Genomic DNA, 25547 nt, shown 5'->3' with positions numbered 1-25547 from the left:
TTATATTATATTCCCAGTCATAGACAGAGTAAACCAGTTACAACAATGACAACCACGGTCTGGTCGCACACTATGCATTTAATAGAAGGTTAAAACAACTGAAACTCTACCTTTTAAATGTAACGGTACAGCATTTCCTTTCACATTAATGGTATTTCAACATTAACTTGCATTAATGCAGCACAAGAGATGCAGCCAAATACTGCAGTTTGGGTTGTGTTGGTTTTTTTTTATGTCCTAGCACAGCTATACTACCCATGTATTAACTGTTATCAGTGAGCAGTTTGAAAAGCTTTGTACTCTAGAGCTACTGGCTGCCATAAAATAGTTCAGGTTTGGGAGTTTTGGTTAAAAACAATTTTTAGCAAGGTATTGTTGCCTGGTCTGTGGGTCACAGTACCCTTCTGAGATTGGAACAGTTGGTATGCAGTGAAAGCACCTGTGAAGGGCTTCGTGCAAAAGCTAACATTTGAAATATCCTATAAAGAGATTCCCTGCATTTCAGGAACATTGCAGCCATACATTTAAAAGCCTGGTGGTCATTGTGTTTATAGGGTTTTCCCCCAAATAAAACATTTTCAGTGTTTTAAATTCCATCCCAAACCACTGAGGATACAGAGCTTTGGGGCATGGTTGGAGTGTTTGGACTCGACATTCCATATTATTGCTAATGATTGCAGAATGCTGTTTCTCAGCTCAGGCTGGCTTTTGAGGTGGCTGTGAAGCAGTTCTAAGCCCCTTATTGTGAGCTTCTTGGAATCCATTTGGCCCCAGACAGACAACAATTTACCCTCATGCAGAACAAGCAAAAATTCAATGAAACTTCTATCTCTTTTGCTCTGAGTCATCAAAAGGGGAACCTGGGAAACAGGGCTCCCTCCCTCGTCCTCCTCCTCCTCCTCCACCAGTTTGGTCTGCAGTGTGGCATGCTAGACACTTTGCAACAAAGACTTGGTCAGTCTCAGAAGCATTTATAATTCACGTTGGAGGTGAGAAGGAAGTGATCTGAGAGAAGTGAGGCGTCAGTGAGGGACCCCTTTGGCATCACATTTGCTGGAATGGGAAGATGCAGCAAACTCCCCCAGACAGATCTTGTCAAAGCAGAATAAGCATAACCCTGACTCTTTTGTAAGAAAAAGAAGGGCACAATTTAAGTTATCCTTCTCAATGGATACAAGAGAATGGGGCGGGGAGGATGGGGGACAGATGGCTGCTGCTGAAAGGCCGAGCAAGAAGTTGCCTATTTGGGGAAGAGGTGTGTGGGAAAGAAAGAGCCCCTCAGATCAGCCAGGTACTTTGTATGAATTCCAGCGTCCCAGAATGGTCTTTTACCAGACCTGAGAGCTGCAGGTGAGAGGGGAAAAGATTCCAGACTAGTGGAAGCTGCCTGGTGGGGTTTTCATTCCAAATAAACATGGCACAGCACACACCTACGCTATATGGGGAGGGAGAGAAGGAGGATGCAGAGCTAGATCCAAGCAAGGCCTCCTCTCTACTTCTTCTTCTGCATTACTATGGAAACACTCCTGATGTCTCCCATGGCAGTGGCTCCCCCTCTTATTTCCCCCGCCCCAGCCGACAGTGGAACATTTGCTGAGAGCAAACTCCCTCTAGACATGTGTGTGTGTGTGTGTGTGTGTGTGTGAAGCAAATAAGGTCACAGAATTGTTGCTAAAATAAAATAAACTTCCAAAGAACTAGGGGGAGTTGCTATGGGTAGAAGTCAAACAGGGCAGGTCTTTTTGAGATATATACCCCTTCACTTTCTCCATCTCATTTCCCAGTTCCTGCCTGTTAATTCAGTATGCATGGATCAGCAGCAGCAGCAGCAGCCTGCCATCTCCCGCCCGCCCACGCAGGCTATTAGTGCTTTGAGAAAGGTTTTCCTTCACACACACTCACACACACATGCAAGCTCTGGCTACATACGCCATCAGGGTCATTCCTCCGACTGCAGTTTGAATCCCCTGTAGAAGCAGCCTACTGAGGCTTGGTACCTGTCCTGTGTAGCCATTGTGTAGGAGATCACAGGGCTTTCTTCAGGGATCCTCAGCTGCTCTCTCACAGTGGGGTTCCACTCCGGATAAAGGACCTGCAATGGAAGCTAGCTGTTACTCGGGCAGGTTTCTGCCCCTGCCTCATCATAAGAAGAGCCCTGCTGGATCAGGCCAGTGGCCTAACTAGTGCAGCATCCTGTTCCAAACAGGTGGCCCTGTGGGAAGTCAGCAAGCAGGACCCAATCACAAGAGCCCTTTCTTCCCTCCAAGGGTTTCCAGCAACTGCTTTTGACTGCCTCAAATTGTGGAGGCAGAGCATAGTCATCACGGCTAGTAGCCACTTGTGGCCCTCTCCTCCATCACTCAGTGGAGTGGACTGCAGTAGGTTGAAGACAGCCAAAATAAAATTATTACTTTGCACAGAATGAAGAGCAGATGTATGGAATCTGTTGCCATGAAATGCAGTGGTGGCACTAAAAGGGGCCTGGACAAAATCTTGCTGCACAGCCATCACAGCTGTCAATCACAATAGATATATACGCAAATACAAGTTGATGTGGTTGTGGGGAGGGACACAGGCTGGCCACTCTAGGGAGCAGGATTCTGGGCTAGATGCGCCTTTGGGTCTGATCCAGCAGATGTTCTTCTAGAATGGCAGAAAGCAGTTGCAAACCAACAACTCCTTTTAATTTAAGCACCACAACTAGGTGAGCTTTCCATACCTCTTCTACTTCACAGTGGAAAATCAAATAACTGGCCTTTCCCAACAAATGTTGACTTCTTGCAGTGATACAAACACAGGGGAAACTTGGCTGAATAAGGGAATTCAATGAACTTTAAGACTCAGCAAGCATCACTCAATGGAAGGTGCCAAGATTAATTACCATCACCTGGCAACTAAAAGCGACAAATAGTCCTAGCAGAGGAATGGTGGCTATCTGAAACCACCCACAGATTCTGCAGCCATCCCTCTCAGTTTATTTATTTTTTAATTGCATTTACAGCCCACCTTTTTCTTCAAGGAGCTCAAGGTGTCAGCGTACATGGTTCTCCACCACCTCATTTAATCCCCACAGCAACAACCCTGTGAGGTAGGTTAGGCTGAAAGGCAGGGACTGGCCCAGGGTCACCCAGTGAGCTTCAAGGCTGAGTGGAGCGTTGAACCCTGACCTCCCAGGTCCTAGTCAGCTATCTCTAACCACTGCACCATACTGGCTCAACCACAATGCAACTCTGGATGTCTCTAAACACCCATATGCCTTTTAATTCACCTAAAAGCGTGGCAGAACAAAGGCTACCTTCCCCTCCAGGAGCAGGAATCTCTCTGCTCATCCATGAAAGGAATTTCTCCACTTTTTAACTTTGCTCGGGTGGCGCTGCGGGTTAAACCACAGAGCCTAGGACTTGCTGATCAGTAGGTCGGCAGTTCGAATTCCCACGGCGGGGTGAACTCCCGTTGCTCGGTCCCTGCTCCTGCCAACCTAGCAGTTCGAAAGCACCTCAAAGTGCAAGTAGATAAAGAGGTACCACTCCAGCGGGAAGGTAAACGGCATTTCCGTGCGCTGCTCTGGTTCGCCAGAAGCGGCTTAGTCATGCTGGCCACATGACCCGGAAGCTGTACGCCGGCTCCCTTGGCCAATAAAGCGAGATGAGCGCTGCAACCCCAGAGTCGGTCACGACTGGACCTAATGGTCAGGGGTCCCTTTACCTTTAGCATTCCTTCAGGCTCTAACTCAGGGACAGGGAACCTCAAGAGTTGGGTCCATCTGGTCCTTAGGGCTCTCCCTATGCCATGCCCCTCCCCATGCCACACTTCCTCTCGCCAGCCACTGCCATCACTGGCTGTGCTCTGTGCCTTGCTTGAGTGCTTTTGCCTGACAAGACAGTGTCCTTGGCCTGTGAGAATACATTTTGCTTGCCCTGGTGGAGAAATGGTGCGTGGGTCTATTCTGCCTCCTTGTGAGAGAAAGGAGGCCGCAGGTGGTTCTGTTCCGATCATGAGAGAGGAGACCCAGAGGCAAGAGGCCCATCACCACACCATCTTTCTGGTGTGGAGAGCAGCTTGCACCCTTGTTTTCCGTGGCTTCGTAATTCTAGCTTACCTGCGCCTGGCTGCATTCGCCAAAGACTGGGTGCTCTTCATAGAGCTGGAAAGCTGGATTCAGGATGCTGAAGGGGCTCAGGGCGTCTTCTTCTTCATCATCATCATCATCATGGCACGTTACTTTTGTGGGCGAGTCGGCAGTTCCTCCCGCTCCTTCGGAGAATGGCTGGGGGACACCCCATTTAGCCTTTTTCAGCCTTTAAACAGAAAACAGGTATTTGCAAAGGCTGGAATGCTGACATTTAAGGCTTTTCCGGATTGCATATTTATCTTTGTGTGCAATCATTCCCTCGGTTATTATTACTCAGCTGCTGCATGGGATCCAGGCAAGTTTCCTCAAGGGAGCACTTCTGCTACAGGAAAACATATTCCAAGCATTCAACATGAAATACTTTGCTCCTGGGAAAATGCAGTTTTCACCCCGTCTCGGTGTTACCACAGCCATCAGGAATACAGTGTGTGCCGGTTTCACAGGAATTTTATATAAAATATTTATAAGCCACCCTGCAATGGACCTTCCAGGGTTGCTTACAAATAAAAGATGAAATACATAGATAATATACAATAACCATAGCGATTCTTACTGGTCAGAGCCCAGACGTAGCTAGGGACAAGCAACACAGTTCCTCTTTCTATAACCACACTGTGTCTAAAGTTCTGCTTCCCCTCCCCTCGTCTAGCTTATGATAAGGTGAGAGTTCACAAAGGGTTCTTAAACCATATAATAAGAAAATCCTTATATAAAACATGAATTATGTATAAAGATCTGCTAGAACCTAAAATCCCTTGGTGGATCTCACCCATCAAAGCTGTGGAGGGTAAGAAGAAAAATATGAAGGGAAATTGGGCAACATATAAAATGCTATTAAAGGAAAAAATAATAAACTGAGACTAAAGGATTCTGAGGAAATTTGTATATATCTGATAGATTGGCTCCAGTATTTCCAACTTAATGAAAGATTAAGTGTAGACAAACAAAAAGGATTTGCTGGAAAAATATCAAAACTAGAGGAAAATCTAATCCAGCCTAAGGGAAAAATCTAACCCAGATGTATAGCCTCCTCCTTGACTGGGAAGTCAAGAAGGAAGAGGTAAAATCAATTATGATCCGTTGGGCCCAGGACATCGGACATAATATATATATGAATGAATGGGGAAGGCTGTGGAGAGAAGACATAAGTTTCACTGCATGTTATAATTTGAGAGAAAACATAATGAAAACGTAATGCTGTACCAATGGTATTTGACCCCGGCCAAACTGGCCAAGATGTACAAGAAAAGCTCCGATGTTTGCTGGAGATGCAAAAAAGGGATTGGTACCTTTATGCACATGTGGTGGGATTGTGCGAAGATAAGAGAATTTTGGGACATACAATGAACTTAAAAAGATCTTTAAATTCTCGTTTAAAAAAAAAAAAACCCTGAGCCCTTTTTGTTAGGCATTATGTCCATTGATATACAAAAGAACCATAGAACCCTCTTTATGTACGCAACCACAGCAGCCAGGACTTTAATAGCAAAAAATTGGAAAGGTGATGTAATCCTCCACAAAAACTGATTGGCAAGCAAAGATGATAGAATATTCAGAACTTGCAAGGATGACTAGGAGAATAAGAGGAAATTGTAACCAGAAATTTAGTACCTAAAGTTTGACTTTGCCCACAAAGGTGCATTCCTCTGTTGTCTCCTGAGACAGACAGATGCCAACCAGCCCAGGTTTTGCAGTGCAACTTCGGCCCTTCCCAAGTTTGATTGTGCAATTCCCAGAGGTGTGTTCTCTACTTCTCTGTGGTCCAGACTTAAAGCAAGAGTACAACAGAGAAGGCCTGGCCAGGCTTTCACAATTTTGGGGTGGGATTCAATCGCATACTGGCAAATTCAGGTTGTGCCATTGTGATGGTTTTGGTGCGCTTGTGCAGCAAACCCACTTCCTCTAAAGATCAGACTTTTTGCTATAAGGAAAATGACGAGAAAATGCAATGGAAATCGGGGGATAATGCTCCCTTTGACACAACACTGGCAAAGAAAATGTGCGCAGAGGAGGGCGGCCCAGTCTGGAAACTAAACCTTGTGAAAAATATCTGAAGAAGTGTGCATGCACACGAAAGCTCATACCAAGAACTAACTTAGTTGGTCTTTAAGGTGCTACTGGAAGGAATTTTTTTTTTCCTTGTGAAAAATGGTTGAGGGAGTTGGGGATGTTTAGCCTGGAGAAGAGAAGAGCGTGAGAGGATATGAATATATGAATATCTAATATCTGAAGGGCTATCGCATTGAAGAAGCAGTAAGCTTGTTTTCCAGAGGGTAGGAACCAATGGATTCAAATGACAAGAAAGGTAAACCTGAGGAAGAATTTTCTGGTGGCAAGAGCTGTTCAGCAACAGAACTGACTCCCTCAGAAGCTGGCAGGCTCTCCCTCATCAGAGATTTCTAAACAGAGGTTGGATGGCCAAATGTCAGGAATTCTTTGAATTGCAGGGGGGGTGGAATAGACAGCCACTGGGGTCTCTTCCAACTCTACATTTCTATGTATTAATAGCCAAACTTGTCAAATCCCTCTGTGTGAACAAATTAGGATGAATTATCAATAAACAGTTTGTCTGGAAGGGCCCTGGGACCCCAAGGGGACTCAAAGAACCATGCTGAGTGATTCCCACCCCTGGCAGGTGACTAGGGTGTCAGAGGTTAACTTCCCGTTCATGACAAAAGGTCTGTTTCCTTACTCGTCCATGCTGCTTTGCCGCCGCCTCAGCTCCTCCAGATGATAGCAAACAGACAAGGCTCTGACATTTTCAAGTCTTTTTCGTTTTGGCCCCTTTCTCTTCTTCCGGCACAGCTCCTTGGGTGATGGGAGTTTCTGTGTGGTTGAAATAATCTGCCAGGGGAAAGGGTCTCTTTCGCCCTCACCAGGCCTTTGCACTACACAGCCAGATGTCTGAAGGGATAGAGAAAGCAAGAATTTGGCACTGGTTCATTAAATGACATTACTATTTTGTGGTGGTGGTGATGATGACGATTGCAGAGGCAGAAATGGCCAAAGCTGGAATGTGCATCTTCAGTGGCAACTGGGCAGATTAATACTTCAGATAACAAAGGGTTTTCACAAACTTCTTTCTTTCTTGAAAATTTATTGCACTTACAACTTATATTTGATTTCTCTAAAATAAGTTTGCACTGATTAGCCAATTAGTCACACTAATCAATGAAAATCATTCCCATCAGCTAAGATGCAGCCTTTAATTAATTGTTCAGCAGATTTTCGCTATTTTTATTCCAAGTACTTATAAAAACTGCAGGTGGCTGGGTGCATCATTTTACAAGGAAGATAAGTATGCTTTGTTTATCTTGGAAGACATTGTTTTTCGCACATGCACATTTGTGCAGATCTAAATCAGTTGATTAATGATCAGTCAATGACTACCTGGCTGATTAACAAAGTAGAATTTATTTAATCAAGTGGCAGTTCTAGTAATCTCACCTCAAAATGATAATTGTGGAGCTGGGAAAGGTTCAGAAAGAGGCAGCCAAGCTGATCAAGGGAATGGGGTAGCTCTCCTTTTCAGGAAAGGTTGCAACATTCAGGGACTTTTCAGTATGTAAATATGGTGAGTAAGGCAGGATATGATAGAGGTGTATACAGTTATGCTTGGTGTGTGTAGGAAGTGAGCAGAGAGCAGTTATTTTCCCTCTTCCGTAATGCAAGAGCCCCACAGGGACCTCCAATGAAGCTGAATGTTGGGAGATTCAGAACAGACTAAGGCAACAGCTTCCTCTCAATTGTTGTTGTCATCGGCATCCATCTGTCTGGAGAGACAATGGAGTTCGCCTCCAGGGGTGAAGTCAAACTGCTGCGTCAGCAGCACTGAAGTGAACACCCCCAGGGCACAAGTCTGGGCAGCATGTATGGAGGTCCTTGGCTGCCCAGATGACAAGACCTCCCTCTCGGCCTCACTGATGTGGTCCAAAGGAAAGCAGAACAAGACACTGGGCACCGGTTTGGCTGCAGGAGTTGCTAGAAGGAGGCGTACGAGGCACCATCCAATCATCTTAGGGACTCCACTCTGGATTTGTGTCAGGTTTACTCCTCAGCTTTTCTTCTCCTGAAAATTTCCCACGAGGCAGTGGAGGTTTAGGGTCAGACTTTTCCTTTTCCAAGATGGGCTCCCTTCCCAGACGGACAAGCTCCATTTGCCCTTCACTTCCCTCTACAGCACACCCTTCTTGACCGTTGGACCCACTGTTGGATCCACCTGAGCCTGTCTTCACATGCAGGGGAAGCCCCTAATTCACAGAAGGTTTCAGACCCACTGGCTATCCTCACCTGGTTTAACCGGCCAGTCAAAGCCATTTCCGGGGTGTGGCCGCTGTTGCCTGATGACAGGTTCCAGGCGAGAGCTGAGTGTAGGGTGGGGCCCAAGGTGGACAAACGACCCCAGAAAGAGCATGACGTGTTCCCCACCAGATAAACTTAAACTATGGAACTTGCTGCCACGAGATGTAGCAACGGCCGTCTACGTGGACAGCCCTCAAGGGGACGTGTGAGAGATTTGTGAAGGATAAGGTGATCAAGTCTACTAGTCATGTGTACCACCTCCAATATCAGAACAGTCTGCCTCAGAGAATGCCTGTTGCTGGGCAACATGAGTGGGTGAATGCCACTCATGCGCTCTCCGGGGGACTGATGGAGTTCGCCCCCTTCTGTACAGTTGCCACCTGCCTGCTCCTTTCAGGAGGCCTCAATCAGCTCCCTCCAAGTGGGCCTTTCAGAGGCAGTTCTGGACTGCCCTCAGATGGGCTTGCGCTAGCCCATTGGGCAAGGAGAAGCCAGGGTGGTGCTAAGGAGCCCGAGGAAAGGGAGGAGGGAGGAAGCCAGTTTACATTCCCTTCTGAATGGGAAAGAGGAGAAGAAACTATCCCTGCAAAGAAAGTGCACCCAAAGCAAAACTTTCTGGGGAGAACTTTCTCCAGAGGCTCACCTTAAAAACCTCAGGCAATCCATCAATATATATTGAGGACACAGACTGTTTGTGCCAAGGTTTTGTTCCCTGGTGTGAGACCCCAGTGCCTCATTCAGAAGCAAGTTTCTGGGGTGTGTGGCGGGAGGGGGGGTTCTCCCTGTGCCAGCTAACCTGCCAGCCCTCGACCTGTAGCAGGAACCCCCCACCCCAATCATTCAGTTTGTACAAACTTCACACACACTCACCCTCACACACTACATACGCTACGCTTCTGTTATAAATTCATAGAAAATCAACCATACATCAGATTTGCACTGTTCTACTTTTATTTTACTCCATGAAGGAAGGACTACAAAATGGGGAAGGTTTGATACAGGGCAGCCATAATCCCTTCAGCATCCCAGCACATCCACAGGAGCCCTGCCCAGTTGCTATGCCAACCCTGATGGTCCTAGAAAGAAGACCATCAAGATCACAAAGAACTTGCATATGGGAGTGGATTCAGCATGGACTGAAACAAAGGGCAATGATCAGATCTTCCCTCAGGGGGCAGGAAACTGCCAACTCCCCTTTGTCTCCTGGAAGTGACTCATGGGGAGGGGGAGAGAAGGGAACCAGCCAGGTGACAGGACACTCAGGTTACCACCACAACTCCTCCCTCAACCCCTCTTTTCTGTAATGTATGCATGATGTTTCTGGGGGTGGGCTTGACCTAGAGGAGGGGAATTTCAAAAGTTTTTATAAGGTCTTGCACACCATTTTTCTGTGTCTTTCCTCTCACCTGCAAGTGAGGGGAGCACCCTGTTGCAACAGTCAATAAAGGCCAAGCCTACAGGCTGCTGATTTGCTCCAATTTACTCTGGTTGGTGTCTTTACTTTTTGTCCAAGGGAGCCCTCGGATTTTTCTGGTAACAGACCTAATGAGCTCAGTTTCACTCAGCCAAGAGCATCTCTAATTAGCAACAGCCAGTGAGCTAAGTGTGGAGAAATCATAACACATGGAGATACAGCCATGCATGTCGGAAGATAATTAATCCAAAGGAGCATAAGTGAGGAGAAAGACCTAAGCTCCAAGAAATGCATCTCAATAAATATTTATGGCTGTGTTTATTTATTTGTGGTGTTGTTTTTTTAAAAAAACAATATTCACCTACTTCAAGAGAAAGTTTATTTAAGGGGCGGTCGTGGTGGTGAGTGGCAATTCAAGAAACCTGTTCTTATTGCCCATATGTACTTAGCTGTGGCTAAGTACGCCAGAAAATGGCAAGCAGAAGGAACGTGGCATTGAAAATGTGCTTTGTCCTGGGGCTTTTGTTCTCAGGAGTGATTGCTTCCTACCTCCTCCTCCCAAGGAAACTGGAAGTGCAAAAGGCTGCCAGGAATGTCCCACCCCTTCAATGAGAATAGGGTTGTTGTTTTTTTGGTGGGGGGGAGCTACCATGATTTGAATTAGAATTGCAAAGCAATCAATCTTTTTTCCCCCCTTAATGTTTAAAAGGTGGTAGTGCTGTCACACACCCAAAACATGAGAAATTGCCATACGTATCATTTTTGTGTTATTCCTGTAACTGTGGGGGAAGCCAGGAATGTTGTTTGCAAGTTGAATGTAAGAGGGAACAGGTTTCGGAGCGGAGAGGCAGACTGTGGTGAAGCAGCCTCTTACTCAGCCTCATCCACAGAGCAGGGGGTGAGGAGAATATGTACTCTCTAAGGTGGGAAAAGTGACATCACTGTCAGGAACTGGCTCACAACAAGAAGCAAGAGGACGGTCGCCTGTGGCCTTTTGGACAGGGAGGGCAAGACACCGTTGCCAGCCCCAGCCCTCCCTTCTAAACTGGTAGGGGGAAAGAGGGAATTGGGAACTTTATGCTTGGTCCACCTTTTCCAATCCAACATGAGAACATAAGAAAAGCCTGCTAGATCAGGCCAGAGAGTGCACTAGGTGGCCATTAGTCCAGGATGCTGGCCACCTAGATGCCTGTTGGGAAACCTGCAAGCGGGATTAGAGCACAAGAGCAACTCTCGCTTGCTCAGTTTCCAGCAACTCGTATCCGGAAGCATCGCCGCCTCTGACTGTGGGGGTAAAACACAACGATTGTGGCTCCCTTCCTCCATGAATATGTCTCATCCTCTTTTAAAGCCATCCAGGTTGGTGGCTGTCACTGCTTACTGTGGGAGGGCAAGTTCCCGTGCCTGTCTCCAGAACAGGCACAGGAGCTTGGGCACATTGTGGGAAGATGGCATCGTCGCTGGCACAGCCCCTTTGGGTGAGTTATGGCTGTGTGTGCAGCCTGGTTCTCTGCATTTCCCCCTTCTCTCCTGGGCTGAGTGGGTATAAGATACGGCAGCTGTTCTGCTGGTGGAGCAGCAAGGTGTCTCCACCCCCAGCGTAATTTGCGTGCAGGATTGCTCGGTGTGTCTGGAATGCTCCACGTAAAATTACCTTCCATCTTTTCTGCAGTGCACACACTCCCGCTGGAAAGGTTTCAGGTTCCACAGAGCAAATGAGGTTTGCAAAGGGAAGTACACACACACACACACACACACACACACACACAGCTGAGCTCACTAATCAGGGTAAACTCTATTTGCATTTTCCTATTTTTACATGGGGCATTAGTTCCGCAGGAAAGAAGCAAATGATTTCAAAGGAAGCCTCATCTTGCCATCCATGAAAACTTACCAGCAGGGACGGTGCCTCGTTATATTCTTCCATCCAGCAGGAGCTGAAAGATAAATGTGCAACTAAGTACCACTGGCTTTTACTTCAAAATGCCTCTTATATATTACATTCATAACTCGGGGGCTGGGGGATGCAACTCCTTAGCAGTCGACAAGCACAGGAATGGGTTGACGCTATGTGCACAGAATCCAAATTTCACTAAACAGAGGCTGACTGTTCTGAATAGGTACATTTGTATAATTTGTTTATTTTTTAATAAGTGCTTGGCTCCTGCTAACCACAGGGATGGTCAAGGAACTATGCAGAACACTAACTTTTAACTTATATTTTGCCCTGGGTTCCTTTGGGAGGAAGAGTGGGGCATAATTTTAACAAACAAATAAATAAAGCCTATCTTCCTCTGCCCATCTCCAACTCACACCAGCAGTCAATGCTCACATGTCTCCAAACAGCACACGAAAGCTCATACCTAGAACTAACTTAGTTGGTCTTTAAGGTGCTACTGGAAGGAATTTTTTTATTTTGTTATGTCTCCAAACATATATATTCATACCAATAAGGACCAAAAAACTTGAGTGTTGATGCTGTGTGGGCCCCTCCATCCTATGTTCAGGTTGTATATATGTGTCAATAAAACCATATATCCCAAAGACACCACAGTCTCTGATGGCCTCCAATCCAAGGAAACCAAAAGCTGGGTAAGTGCAGCAACCCCTGGAGTTTGTCGCTGCTCAGAGATTGGAGTAGCACGTAACAGCACTATTAAATCCTGGCTGGTTTTTCAGAGTATTGCAACTTTGATATTGTAGCTCAGTGGCTGCCCTGGCAAACGGATCAGAATTTGCAAAGGCTTTTGCATGCGCTTTGCACATTCCTCTTCTCTCCTTGATGACTTAAGTAGCTGAATGTTTCAGGGGGGTAGCCCAAAGTGCAATGATATGCTGACATAAACAACATTTTGTATTGAGTTATGGACCAGCGGTGGGGGGGGGGCAATGGAGGGGAATTAGTAAAGCTCTCCTGAAAGGATACACGAAAGCTCATACCGAGAACTGACTTAGTTGGTCTTTAAGGTGCTACTGGAAGGAATTTGTTTTGTTTTGACTATGGCAGACCAACACGGCTACCTATCTGTAACTGAAAGGATTGTGTCTGTATTTTGGACCATTATGCACAGTACTGTGTGTGTTACCCTGGTTGTTGGCTGAGACCATCCCAAATGTTGCTATTTGAACAGTCGGAGCTGGCAGCCTCTGCTTCTACTTCTTGTTGATATCTGCTGACCATCTTGGACTGTCTTGAAAAGGAGAAAGAGCAGATTACATCACACGTAAGCATAGACCAGCACAAACATTTCATTGGCAATTCAAAGCATGGATTCCAACAACTTACCTGTTTGCTGCGTTTAAATTTCACCGAGTCATGACTATTATGACTTTGATGGGAACCCCTCCAAATCTGCATCCTTTTCTGCAGAGATGCATAGCTAGGGGCATATCATTGCTGTAAAAGGAACTTGAGAAAGGCTGTGCTGGCATCGCAGGGGCAGAAAACGCAAGTTCCTTTTGGAAAATATCAGCTCACCTTTCAGGTACAGCTAGCGCAGGATGATGAGATAACCAAGCAGATCATATATATTTTCCAAGCATCCTCACAACCTTTGTATGTACTAGCCTAGCGGCTTGTTAAGAGTTAACAACCAAATGCAAGGAGCGTTCCAGCCCAGCAGATCTTAGAAATATATACGAGGAAGACTTTGGAACATATTTATTCCTCAGAGGATGGGCCGTGTCTCATTGTTCCTCCATGCCTTGCCAATTTCCTACTTGCCCCCAGCACTCTTTGAAGTTAACAAATTAATATTTAATTTATGTGGGTTTATATAGAAGCTGCTTGTTTAATTGCTACTTACCCAACCTCTTTTTTTTTTATTACAGCACTGGATGTTGATTTAAAAAAAAAGAAACTGAAACCATTTGCCCACAGACATTGAAATAGTTCATGATCAAACGGCTTTAGGGCTTCAGAGAGATGTAGGAGAAGCCTCCTCCTAGACCTCCTCCTAAACCTTTTTAGGTCAACGCCTCCCTGGTTCCATAAACTCACCTCCCATGTCCCAGACCCTATAAAAAGCATTATTCAGAAGAGCAGTTTGCACAACCCACCACCAAGGAAGGTAGTAACACAATGGAATTCAAAACAGTAATGATTAATTGAACAATTAATCCAAAATCCAGTTCAAACTATTGGATGAACTTGATCCAGCAAAACCAGGTTTTCAAAGCCTGATAGCCATCTGCGACTCCAGTGTCCCTAGGGGGTGAGGAAGCTTCCTAGCACCCCCTAGGGAACCTCCCCAGGGGGCAGTACCACCCTAGACTAGTGGTTTTCAAAGGGTGAGTTGCACCACCCTGGTGTGGCAGGAGAGCATGGAAAGTGTGGCAGGAAGACTCAAGGACTATCACAGAAACATTTCAGTGTAGCATAGAAGCTGATTTTTATTCTTTTATTTACAGATATGGATAGACCTTTTCAAAACGAGAGCAAAAGCATCAAGCTGATACCTCTCATCGGGTTTGCATACATATTTAAGGTAGATATGTAAGAGGCACGTTTATAATTATTTTTGGGGAATGATTCATAGAATCATAGAGTTGGAAGAGACCACAAGGGCCATCGAGTCCAACCCCCTGCCAAGCAGGAAACACCATCAGAGCACTCCTTGACATATGGTTGTCAAGCCTCTGCTTAAAGACCTCCAAAGAAGGAGACTCCACCACACTCCTTGGCAGCAAATTCCACTGTCGAACAGCTCTTACTGTCAGGAAGTTCTTCCTAATGTTTAGGTGGAATCTTCTTTCTTGTAGTTTGGAACCATTGCTCCGTGTCCGCTTCTCTGGAGCAGCAGAAAACAACCTTTCTCCCTCCTCTATGTGACATCCTTTTCTATATTTGAACATGGCCATCATATCACCCCTTAACCTCCTCTTCTCCAGGCTAAACATGCCCAGCTCCCTTAGCCGTTCCTCATAAGGCATCGTTTCCAGGCCTTTGACCATTTTGGTTGCCCTCCTCTGGACACGTTCCAGTTTGTCAGTGTCCTTCTTGAACTATGGTGCCCAGAACTGGACACAGTACTCCAGGTGAGGTCATGTTGTTACGTAGCTGCATTGTCTTATACCTCCTGGTTGTCCCGCAGTTGTCTTCTAAACTATAAATCAAGCACTGCTAGGAGTTGATTTATTTCCCACTGTATTTCTTATCAATTAAAAAATATGGTGTAAAAAAAAAAAAGGTTTATTCTGAAAGTGTGGCCCAGAGACGAAGAAGAACCACTGCCCTAGACCATCACTGAGGTACCAGTACCCCATTTGATATGTTCTGAGCATAGGTGCCAACTCTCTGGGGCCCTGGGTGCCCAAGCACCCACAAAATTCCCCACGAAAGGAATGGGCACCCTCAAATTTCAAGCAGCAGCATGCATGGCACCCATGGCCTCCACAGTTGTGGTGCCAAGCTGGCACTCCTGGTTTTGAAGTATACCATGGAGACTGGTGGGGGGTGGTGCCCCATTTGCCCTAGTAGACCAGCTGGAGGAGACTCTTGAGAGTCCCATGGACTGCAAGAAGATCAAACCTCTCCATTCTGAAGGAAATCAGCCCTGAGTGCTCACTGGAAGGACAGATCCTGAAGCGGAGGCTCCAAGACTTTGGCCACCTCATGAGAAGAGAAGACTCCTTGGAAAATACCCTGATGTTGGGAAAGATGGAGGGCACCCGGCTTCCTCTTCTCAAGATTGTTAGGCTGTTCTTCTAGACACTGTTTAACATCCCTCCCCCCTCGCTTTTAAGCCAAATTATTCTACATTTCTACACCACCTGATGTATGTAACACAGACTGCAGATCTCAAGGCTGTGCGGAAGTAAAGCTGAATTGAAAAATCCTCAGTAAGGAAACCATCTCAGAGAGCAAGACATTTCACAGATTTTTCCAGCATCTCAAAAACACAACGGCAACCTTTATACAAAATGAGAGGCTATTCTTAGCCTCCAGGAGAAAAACAGGGGTTATTGAGGATTATTCTGATTCCTGTAAATACCTCCACATCTCCCAATTCAATTTCTCTCTGCCACCTGCTGGTAACTTTTGCCTACGGCTTCTTATTTACACTTTCCCAAATTGCTGTTTTATCACTTCCACACCCTGCTAAATAAAGCTGCAGCAGCAGGACTTCCTGCAGATCTGGTGTGATTACCTCACTGGATAAAGTTTTTAAAGGCTAACTTCTCCCTCTTGCAGTCCTAACTTCATTATCTAACTCTTGCCTTGCCCAGTCATTCGCAGCCGTGAGTCAGCCCAGCCTACACTCGATGGGGTTGCCCTCCCACTGAAGGAGCAGCTTCACAGCTTGGGCTCCTTCTGTATCCACTCTGTGCCCGGAGGCTCAGGTACTAGCCTCAGGCCAGGGCTGCAAGCGCCTTTTACTAACTGCAGCTAATTCCAGTTACAGATAGGTAGCCGTGTTGGTCTGCCATAGTCAAAACAAAACAAATTCCTTCCAGTAGCACCTTAAAGACCAACTAAGTCAGTTCTTGGTATGAGCTTTCGTGTGCATGCACACTTCTTCAGATAGTTCTTCAGATACTTCAGATTCTTCAGATATCTGAAGAAGTGTGCATGCACACGAAAGCTCATACCAAGAACTGACTTAGTTGGTCTTTAAGGTGCTACTGGAAGGAATTTGTTTTGTTGTTGCAGCTAATTCAACAGCAATGGCCATTCCTGGGCTGGGGAAGCCTTGACGCAGCAGGTCATGTGTTAATAGAATAGAATAGAATAGAATAGAATAGAATAGAATAGAATAGAATAGAATAGAATAGAATCCTAGAGTTGGAAGAGACCACAAGGGCCATCGAGTCCAACCCCCTGCCAAGCAGGAAACACCATCAGAGCACTCCTGACCTATGGTTGTCAAGCCTCTGCTTAAAGACCTCCAAAGAAGGAGACTCCACCACACTCCTGGGCAGCAAATTCCACTGTCAAACAGCTCTCACTGTCAGGAAGTTCTTCCTAATGTTTAGGCGGAATCTTCTTTCTTGTAGTTTGGAACCATTGCTCCGTGTCCGCTTCTCTGGTGCAGCAGAAAACAACCTTTCTCCCTCCTCTATGTGACATCCTTTTCTATATTTGAACATGGCTATCATATCACCCCTTAACCTCCTCTTCTCCAGGCTAAACATGCCCCGCTCCCTTAGCCGTTCCTCATAAGGCATCGTTTCCAGGCCTTTGACCATTTTGGTTGCCCTCCTGAACCCTGGTCTCTCTCAGATCCTAGTCCTGACCCTCTAACCCCTATTCACCACCACGGGCAAGAGAGGCTCCCCAAACCAGGGACCCTTTTCCTCGCCCAATCTAGGGTCGCAGATGGGAGACTGTTTTTTTAATTTAAAAAGTTAAATCCATCCAAAGTCATCTCTAGTTGCTTTCCAGCTCCCTACACCTCCCGCCTCTTCCCCACACTTTGCCCCATATCACAACCCCAAAAACTCACTTGATTGCTTCAAGACTGGACTGCAGCAATGCGCTCTATGCGAGGCATCCTTCACGCTTGATCCAGAAGCTGCAGTTGGTGCAGAATGCTGCAGTGCGATTGCTGACAGGAGGGAGGCCTTGTTAGCATCTAACACTTGTGCTCAGAGAGCTGCACTGGCAGCCTATTTGCCCCAGGGCCAAGTTCAAGGTGTTGCTATTAGTATATAAAGCCCTTAACAACTTGGACAAGCTTACCTGTGAGTTTGTCTGAACCCATGAGTGCCTAATTGGCAGAATTGGTGCTACTACAGGTGCCACACGATGCCCGTTCCACATTAGTAAGAACTTGACCGTTAAGTGTGGCAGCACCTGCACTTTGGAACTCCCTGCCTCATGACACCAAGCAGGTGCCTTCACTGTACAGCATTCCTGTTGAAGTAAGCTTACCTACCAGATATCTAGAAAGCTGACATAATTTTAATCTGCTTTGATTTTATAACTTTTGTATGTGTTAAAAGTAGGGCTGAGGGTTTTTTTTATTGCTTTTGTTGTTTTATCTTTTGTAAACCGCTTTGAGATTTATTTATTTTTACAATCAACCAGGGCATCTTATGAAATAAATAAAATAAATAAATTCTGTTTTATGAAATAACTAAAATAAAGTTTGTGAAACAAAATAAAGAAATAAGTTCATATTCATTGTCGATATTGGGCAGGCACTTTTACAACACTGTTTCAGACACCTGCTTAAAAACTTCAATCCATTTGGTTTGCAAACGACAATTGGGACAAACTGTCGGCTTGGTGTTACACCTGAACTAATAAACTATGGTTTGGGGAGGGTTCTCTATCCTCGGAGACCACTGCTGAGAATAGTATCTGGGGATTTTCATCTTAGAGAGAGCAAAGGAAGTGGGAAAGTACCCAAACCAATCTGTGAGCCTGCCTTTAGCTGGATCAGGCCAATGGCCCATCTAGTCCAGCATCCTGTTCTCACAGTGGCTAGCAGGATGCACTTTGTGGGAAACCTGCAAGCAGGATCTGAGCAGGAGAGCAATTCTCCCCTCCTGCGGCTTCCAGCAATTGGCCTCAAATTGTGGAGGCAGAACATAGCCATCCTGGCTAGAAGCCATTGCCTGCCCTCTCCTCCTCTATGGATTTGTCCAATCCTTTTTTAAAGCCATCCAAGTTGGTGCCCATTGCTTTTTTTTAAAAAAAATAATATTAAGATTTTAAAAATTACAGAAAAAAGAGAATAATATCAATCAAAGATAAAAAAACAATACATATAAAATACATATTTAAAAAAATCATCAAAAACCAAAAAGCAGAAGAAAAAAGATAAAAAACAAATCAAACCTGTACATCACTTGCTTACATTCACTTATTTCCTTGACCTCCTCGCACCTCCCATTTTTGTATTCTAATTCAATTTGTTATTTCAGCAAATCCTTCCAACCGTATTTTTATCTTAATAATTTGTCTAAGTTGGTGCCCATTGCTGCCTCCCCAGGCAGTGAGTTCCATAGTTTAACAATGTGCACCGCTTGAATGTCAATTTGTCAAAGCACACACGGCACATCGCACATGTCTTCTCCTTTCCTTTTTTAAATGTACATATCTCTGTGGCAAACGCAAGAAACCTACTTAACAAAGGGCATGAAAGAAGTGCTGCTCTCTCCTTCCATAGTGCGACCGGCTGGTTTAAAGCCTTGAGGATCCGCTCTTCCGTTCTCCTGCGTCTGACTCGCAACAACACTTTCTGTGCTCTTGTCAGTTATCCTGGAAGGAATCGCAACCATCTGTGAGTCACACAAGGAAGACACAAAACCAGCACTTCATTCCTCTATGATTTCCACCATATACAGTAGTGCCCTGCAAGACGAACGCCTCGCAAGACGGAAAACCCGCTAGACGAAAGGGTTTTCCGTTTTGGAGGCGCTTCGCAAAACGAATTTCCCTATGGGCTTGCTTCGCAAGACAAAATGTCTTGCGAGTTCCTGCGGGGTTTTTTCCCTTTTTTCCTCCTTTTCCTAAGCCCTAAGCCGCTTATCAGCTGATCCGCTGATAAGCCGCTTATCAGCTGATCCGCTAAAAGCCGCTAAACCGCTAATAGCGCTAATCCGCTAAGCTGTCAATGGGCTTGCTTCGCAAGACGAAAAAACTGCTATACGAAGAGCCTCACGGAACGGATTAATTTCGTCTTGCGAGGCACCACTGTACAGGGTTATTCCTTGGTGTACAACACAATAAGACCTTGGCTGCAGGATGAGGCCAAAAAATTAATTTGGTCCAGCACCCTTTTCTCACAATGGCTAAGCAGATACCCCAAAATGGAAGCCTGAGCCCAAGAACCACTTCTGACTCCAAGTAACTGGGTCTCAGAGGAATGTGGCCTGTCTGGGACTTATGTTCACATGTGGTGGGGGTGCAAATATGTACAATTTCTTTTGGCAAAGGGTGTTTAAGGAGATAAAAGAAACCACTGGGTTAAAGCTGACCAAAAGTCCAGAGGTAGCATTGTTATCGATTTACGATGGGGTGGAAGGTTCGCAGGCAGGAAGAATGGCAGATGAAGGTGATGGACTGTATGGAACTGGCGGAAATGACTGGCAGAATCCGAGACCAGGGAGAAGAGTCGGTGGAGGAAGATTGGAATAAATTTAAAGACTATTCACAGAAACATTGTAAAATTAAGGAATGTTAGAATGATGTTGGAATGAATTTATGTGACTTTAGCAGAAATGTTATAAAGTTTTAGGAAAAAACAGACTGTTAATTGGTGAAAGGAGGGAAAGTAAAGTTATATTAATATTAAGATAAATTACTGGACAAAAATTTGAAAAGAGGGAAAGGATTTGCTGAAATGGATAATTGATCTAGAATACAAAAAAGGGAGGTGTGAGGAGGTCAATTAAACAAGTAAATGAAAGATAAGTTATGGGAATACTCGTTGTTGGTTTTTTTGCTTTTTATTGTAATGTATTGTATTGTTTTGTTTTGTTAAACTTTGTTTTTTCCTCTTTTTCTTTTTGTAATCCTTAAACCCTTAATAAATATTATTTTTTTAAAAAAAGAAGGTTCGCAGGCTAGCAAGGACTTGCTCACAAATTTATTGATGGCTGCACGAGTTATTACAGCTAGGAAGTGGAAGGGGCAAGGGGAATATAAAATGGAAGAATAAAATAAAGAGGTGTGGGATTTAGCTATTAATAGCATGCACTATTAAGGTAAGACGGGGAATATGCAGAAGAAATGATTTTGAGGAGATATGGAAAGTATTTGTAGAATTTGTGCTGTTAAAGCGGAAAGGGGGTCAAACCATCACAAGAGGTGTTGAAATTTTGGGAGGTTGGATAGTTACAATGGAATAGTCTCGGTGTGTGTGTGTGTGCACATTTTTATTTTTATTTGTTTATTATTTTTATTTGTAATAATAATAATAATAGAAAAAGAAAAGTGGCCTGTGACAATGGAGGCCACTAGTAGCCTTATTTATTAGCCATGAATTTGTCAGAACAGGTGGCCATCGCTACACTTTTTGGGAGCAGATTCTATCGTTTATATGTTACAAGACACAGTTTGGAAAGCTCTGCTATTATTATTATTATTATTATTATTATTATTATTATTATTTATATACCACCCTATACCCAGGGGTCTCAGGGCGGTTCACAGAATAAAATGGTTTTTGCGACCCAAATAACATAGCTACTACCCTGTACACAACAACAGCAGCACGGATATTGTATTCCTAGGATGGAAAGAAGGAGAGGTTCCAAGAAAGGAAGATTGGCTTTTGAAAATGATGGAGTACGTGGAACTGGAAAGATTAACAGAAAAGATGAGAGACCAAAATCCCAAAGAAATCCTTGAGGACCAGAAACCTTTTATTGACTACGTATTTAAAGAACTGTTACAGCAAGATGAAAATGTCAGCAGGACTTGAAATATGAGCAACAGCGTGAATTATTAAGATAAATAGGTTAAATTGTATGTAATTAATAGTATAGGCGAAATATGCACCATTTTAAGGTAAATATGGAAACCGTGGAAGGGGAGGACAGGAAGTCAAACGAGAAAGTAACTTACTAGTTTATGTTAAAATGTGTAAAGCTCTTTTTTCTTTGTGAAAAATTAATAAATGGTTATTTTTTTAAAAAAAACCATAGCTACTACCTTTTTCCTGTGAGGATTTAATGTTAAATCTGAACTATTAATAGGAAGATGACCTGTCCCAATGTATAAAATATGCCCCGTTCCCCTTTGGTGATACCTCAGTGAAATTATTGTTAGAGAATTATTTATTATCGCAATGGAGCAGTTCCATTATGGGTGGCGGTTGTTTTTTGTAGGGCATCCTGTTGAAGGTCACCCCAATAAACACCCATCTATGGCAACCACCTGACGCCTCACGACATGACCACCACCGCCATTTTTTTTAAGCAAAGACTTTTTCAAGAAAATCCTGCTTCATTTTCTTGCCTGTTACCTTTGCCCAAGGCAAATAACCTTTTTCTACCCCTCACTTCACCCTCACTGTGACAAATCCCTAAAGGCAAATATTTTCTTCATGGAAGCAGTTTTCCCTGTCCAAAAAAATAATGCATTACGGTCTCTTTATGTTGATTTTTCTCCTCATGCTAATAATGTCTGACAGGATGGTCATTCACTCCATAGATAGATAGATAGATAGATGTCAATAGATAAATAGATAGATAGATAGATAGATAGATAGAGTCAAGCATATTTTTTTGGCGATGTCTCTCAAGTATGCTAAAGGTACAAAGGTTACTCCATTTTGTGTTGGCCCAATTTCCCTCACAGATTTACCTCAGGCTGCTCAAAAGAGGGAGGCGGGAAAAGGCGGGGAAAATGAAAGGCGCTGGATATTGGCTGTGGGAAGAGATAGAAAACAAGGCAAACTGCCACAGGGCAGCTTTTTGGGGGGAAACATGAGGGACTTAAGTGAGAAAGATCAGGAAATTAAAGGATGGGGGGGGTGACAGGAAAAACATGGTTCAAGGGGGAAAGTGGGGCATGTCTTTGTGGGGTGGGACAGCGGCTAAAATCTCTTTTTGCCCCTCTCCTTGGCTAGCTCCTCCTCAGTCAAATATTCCCCATATTTTCCCTCAGAACAGACCGAAGGAACTGCTTGCAAGATGTGCTGTAATTATAAGCAGAGGGGGGACATTTTGGGTTCTGGGGGTAAAGGAAGGTGGGGAGAAAGTGAGGGAAAAGGAGGTTGTGGAAAGGAAGAGGGGAAAACAATGGCTGGAGCGGAAGGAGGAGAAACAAAGAAGAAGGGTGTGTGGCGGCCAAATTGTTAGGGGAAAAGCCTGAGGGGCAACTTTTACCAAACAGTAGGGAAGGGGCAGTTTGTTCTCAAATATGTAGGGAAAAAGTGAAGGAAACAGAGGCCGCCACGGAGAGGATGAGGGAAACAATGGGGGCCGTTATTCTCCTCGTATATGTAAGAGAAAACAGTCCTAAGGATAGAACTTTTTTTATGTACGCTACAGCAGCAGCAAGAATACTCATCGCAAAGCATTGGAAGACACAAGATCTACCCACTCTGGAAGAATGGCAGATGCAAGTAATGGACTACATGGAAATGGCGGAAATGACTGGCAGAATCCGAGACCAGGGAGAAGAGTTGGTGGAAGAAGACTGGAAGAAATTTAAAATATATCTACAGAAATATTGTAGAATTATGGAATGTCAATGACGTTGGAATGAAACGAAGCGGTTCTAGTAATAAGGCAAAATAAGAAGATGTAAGATTGGATTGATATTAGATGAAAATTTGAAGTTATAATATGTGAGGATAAACAATTAAGGGTAAACTAAGAGGGTATGGATTTGCTGAACAAATTTTTAAATGGAATACAAAAAAGGGAGGTGTGAGGAAGTCATGAAAATAAGTAAATGTGTGGTAAGATACCAGAAAGAGGGATTTTTTTTCTTTATCCTTTTTTATGCCTATTTTTGGTTTTTGTATTTTTGTTGTGTTTTTTTCTTTTTTCACTGTTTTGTAACTTTTTTCTTGTTGAAAAATTAATAAAATATCACTTATAAAAAAAAATGTAAAAGAAAACAGCCCTAAAGGAGGGACTAACAAGATTGCTGCTGGTCAGGCAAACGGAAGAAGTAATTACTAGAAATGGAGGAGTTTTTGTTTTGTACATTTGGGGCTCGAGGACATTTGTACCCCGTTCCCTGCGCCCTCAGAGAATTCTGGGGACTGTAGTCTGTCAGAGGCGACTGGGAATAGCAGCTCCGTGAGGCCTGAACTACAACTCCCAGAATTCTTTGAGGGAGATCTCCCCTGCCCCTTTGGTCCTCACAACAGCCCTGCCAGGAGGTGAGGCTGAGAGATGAGGACCGGCCAAAGGTCACATGGCCGAGTGAGGAGGATCCAAACTCTGGCCTCCCAGAGTTTTAATTGTAAAATTAAGGCATGTTAGAAAGATGTTGGAATAGAATGATGTGGTTTTAGCAGAAAAGATATAAAGGATTAAGTAAAAACAATTTGGTGAAAGAAGAGAATGCAAAACCACAATATATTAAGATAAACTATTAAGATAAAAACAAAGCTGGAAAGGATTTGCTGAAATATTTAAATGAATTAGAATACAAAAATGGGAGGCGTGAGGAGGTCAAGGAAGTAAGTGAATGAAAATATGCGATGTAAAGGTTTGATTTGTTTTTGTTTTTTTCCAATTGTTTGTATTTTTTCTGTCCTTTCTATTTTTCTTTTTTTTCTTTTTTCTTTTTTCTCTTTGTAATTTTTAAAATTTGACTAAATATTATTTTAAAACAAACAAACAAAAAACAAACAAACTCTGGCCTCCCAGGTCCTAGTCCAAGACCCTCACCATTATACCAAAATGGCTCTCCTATACACTCTCAGGCTTTGCATGAAGATGCTTAGGAAATGTGGAGTGTTTCCCCCCCAGAGTGGCAAGTGTGTAGGGACAAGATCCCCCCCACAGTTTGCATTTCAGGGGGTTGGACTAGATGAACCTAGATGACCCTTCTAGCTGTACAGTTATACATTCCTAGGATTTAGGCTGGACTGGATGAATCCCAAACCGGAATTAAGATTGCCGGAAGAAATATCAACAACCTCAGATACACAGATGACACAACCTTGATGGCAGAAAGTGAGGAGGAATTAAAGAAACTTTTAATGAGGGTGAAAGAGGAGAGCGCAAAATATGGTCTGAAGCTCAACATCAAAAAAATGAAGATCATGGCCACTGGGCCCATCACCTCCTGGCAAACAGAAGGGGAAGAAATGGAGGCAGTGAGAGATTTTACTTTCTTGGGCTCCATGATCACTGCAGATGGTGACAGCAGTCACGAAATTAAAAGGCGCCTGCTTCTTGGGAGAAAGGCAATGACAAACCTAGACAGCATCTTAAAAAGCAGAGACATCACCTTGCCAACAAAGGTCCATATAGTTAAAGCCATTGTTTTCCCAGTAGTGATGTATGGAAGTGAGAGCTGGACCATAAAGAAGGCTGATCGCCGAAGAATGGATGCTTTTGAATTCTGGTGCTGGAGGAGACTCTTGAGAGTCCCATGGACTGCAAGAAGATCAAACCTCTCCATTCGGAAGGAAATCAGCCCTGAGAGCTCACTGGAAGGACAGATCCTGAAGCTGAGGCTCCAAGACTTTGGCCACCTCATGAGAAGAGAAGACTCCCTGGAAAAGACCCTGATGTTGGGAAAGATGGAGGGCACAAGGAGAAGGGGACGACAGAGGACGAGATGGTGGGACAGTGTTCTCGAAGCTACAAACATGAATCTGACCAAACTGCGGGAGGCAGTGGAAGACAGGAGGGCCTGGCGTGCTCTGGTCCAGGGGGTCACCAAGAGTCGGGCACGACTAAAGGACTCAACAACAACAACAGGACTTAACATCTGAGCGCAAAGCCTGCGCCCACAATGAATGGCATTTTCCAGCTGACACGGCCGGTGCCAACTCCTGTCCATCTGTTTCCTGCTGCGGCCACCTCCGTGAGGAAATGCACAGGAGCGTTTCCTGCCCTACAGTTTCCTCCCATCAGGGCCGTAGTCATTACCTGGGATTTGATTTCTGCACTGTTTGTTTTCCCCCCAGCAAACCTTCCCCCACAAGCCTCAGCCAGCAGCTGGTTTCCACTTTGTGTGCGAATTGTTGTAGCCGAGGGCAGCGCAGAAAGAACAAGAGGCCTCCGGCCAGATGAGAGCCCACCATTTCTTTAATTCATAGAGGGATGAGTCAC

General features: G+C 44.5%; 1 protein-coding gene across 9 annotated transcripts; it reads right to left on the bottom strand.

Moving 5' to 3' along the window:
• Positions 1-58: 58 nt before the first annotated feature.
• On the bottom strand, positions 59-25547 carry INCA1 (inhibitor of CDK, cyclin A1 interacting protein 1). Of its 9 annotated transcripts, XM_081835777.1 has the most exons (8): positions 22011-22072; positions 21888-21972; positions 18922-19056; positions 12935-13039; positions 11743-11785; positions 6825-7036; positions 4100-4298; positions 59-2092 (listed from the first exon to the last, which is right to left on the bottom strand). In XM_081835777.1, exons 2-8 carry the CDS (start codon positions 21941-21943, stop codon positions 1940-1942), a joined length of 903 nt encoding a protein of 300 aa, XP_081691903.1. In that variant the 5' UTR covers positions 21944-21972; positions 22011-22072; the 3' UTR covers positions 59-1939. The 9 variants fall into 9 exon arrangements, with proteins under 9 accessions (XP_081691903.1, XP_081691902.1, XP_081691909.1 ...); XM_081835776.1 differs by lacking the exons at positions 21888-21972; positions 22011-22072 and adding an exon at positions 25365-25547; XM_081835783.1 differs by lacking the exons at positions 21888-21972; positions 22011-22072 and adding an exon at positions 25227-25332.

The sequence above is a fragment of the Podarcis erhardii genome (assembly GCF_964252035.2).
Source record: "Podarcis erhardii genome assembly, chromosome: 13".
Classification (NCBI taxonomy): Eukaryota; Metazoa; Chordata; class Lepidosauria; order Squamata; family Lacertidae; genus Podarcis; species Podarcis erhardii.
This window is presented reverse-complemented; position numbering and strand designations above follow the sequence as displayed.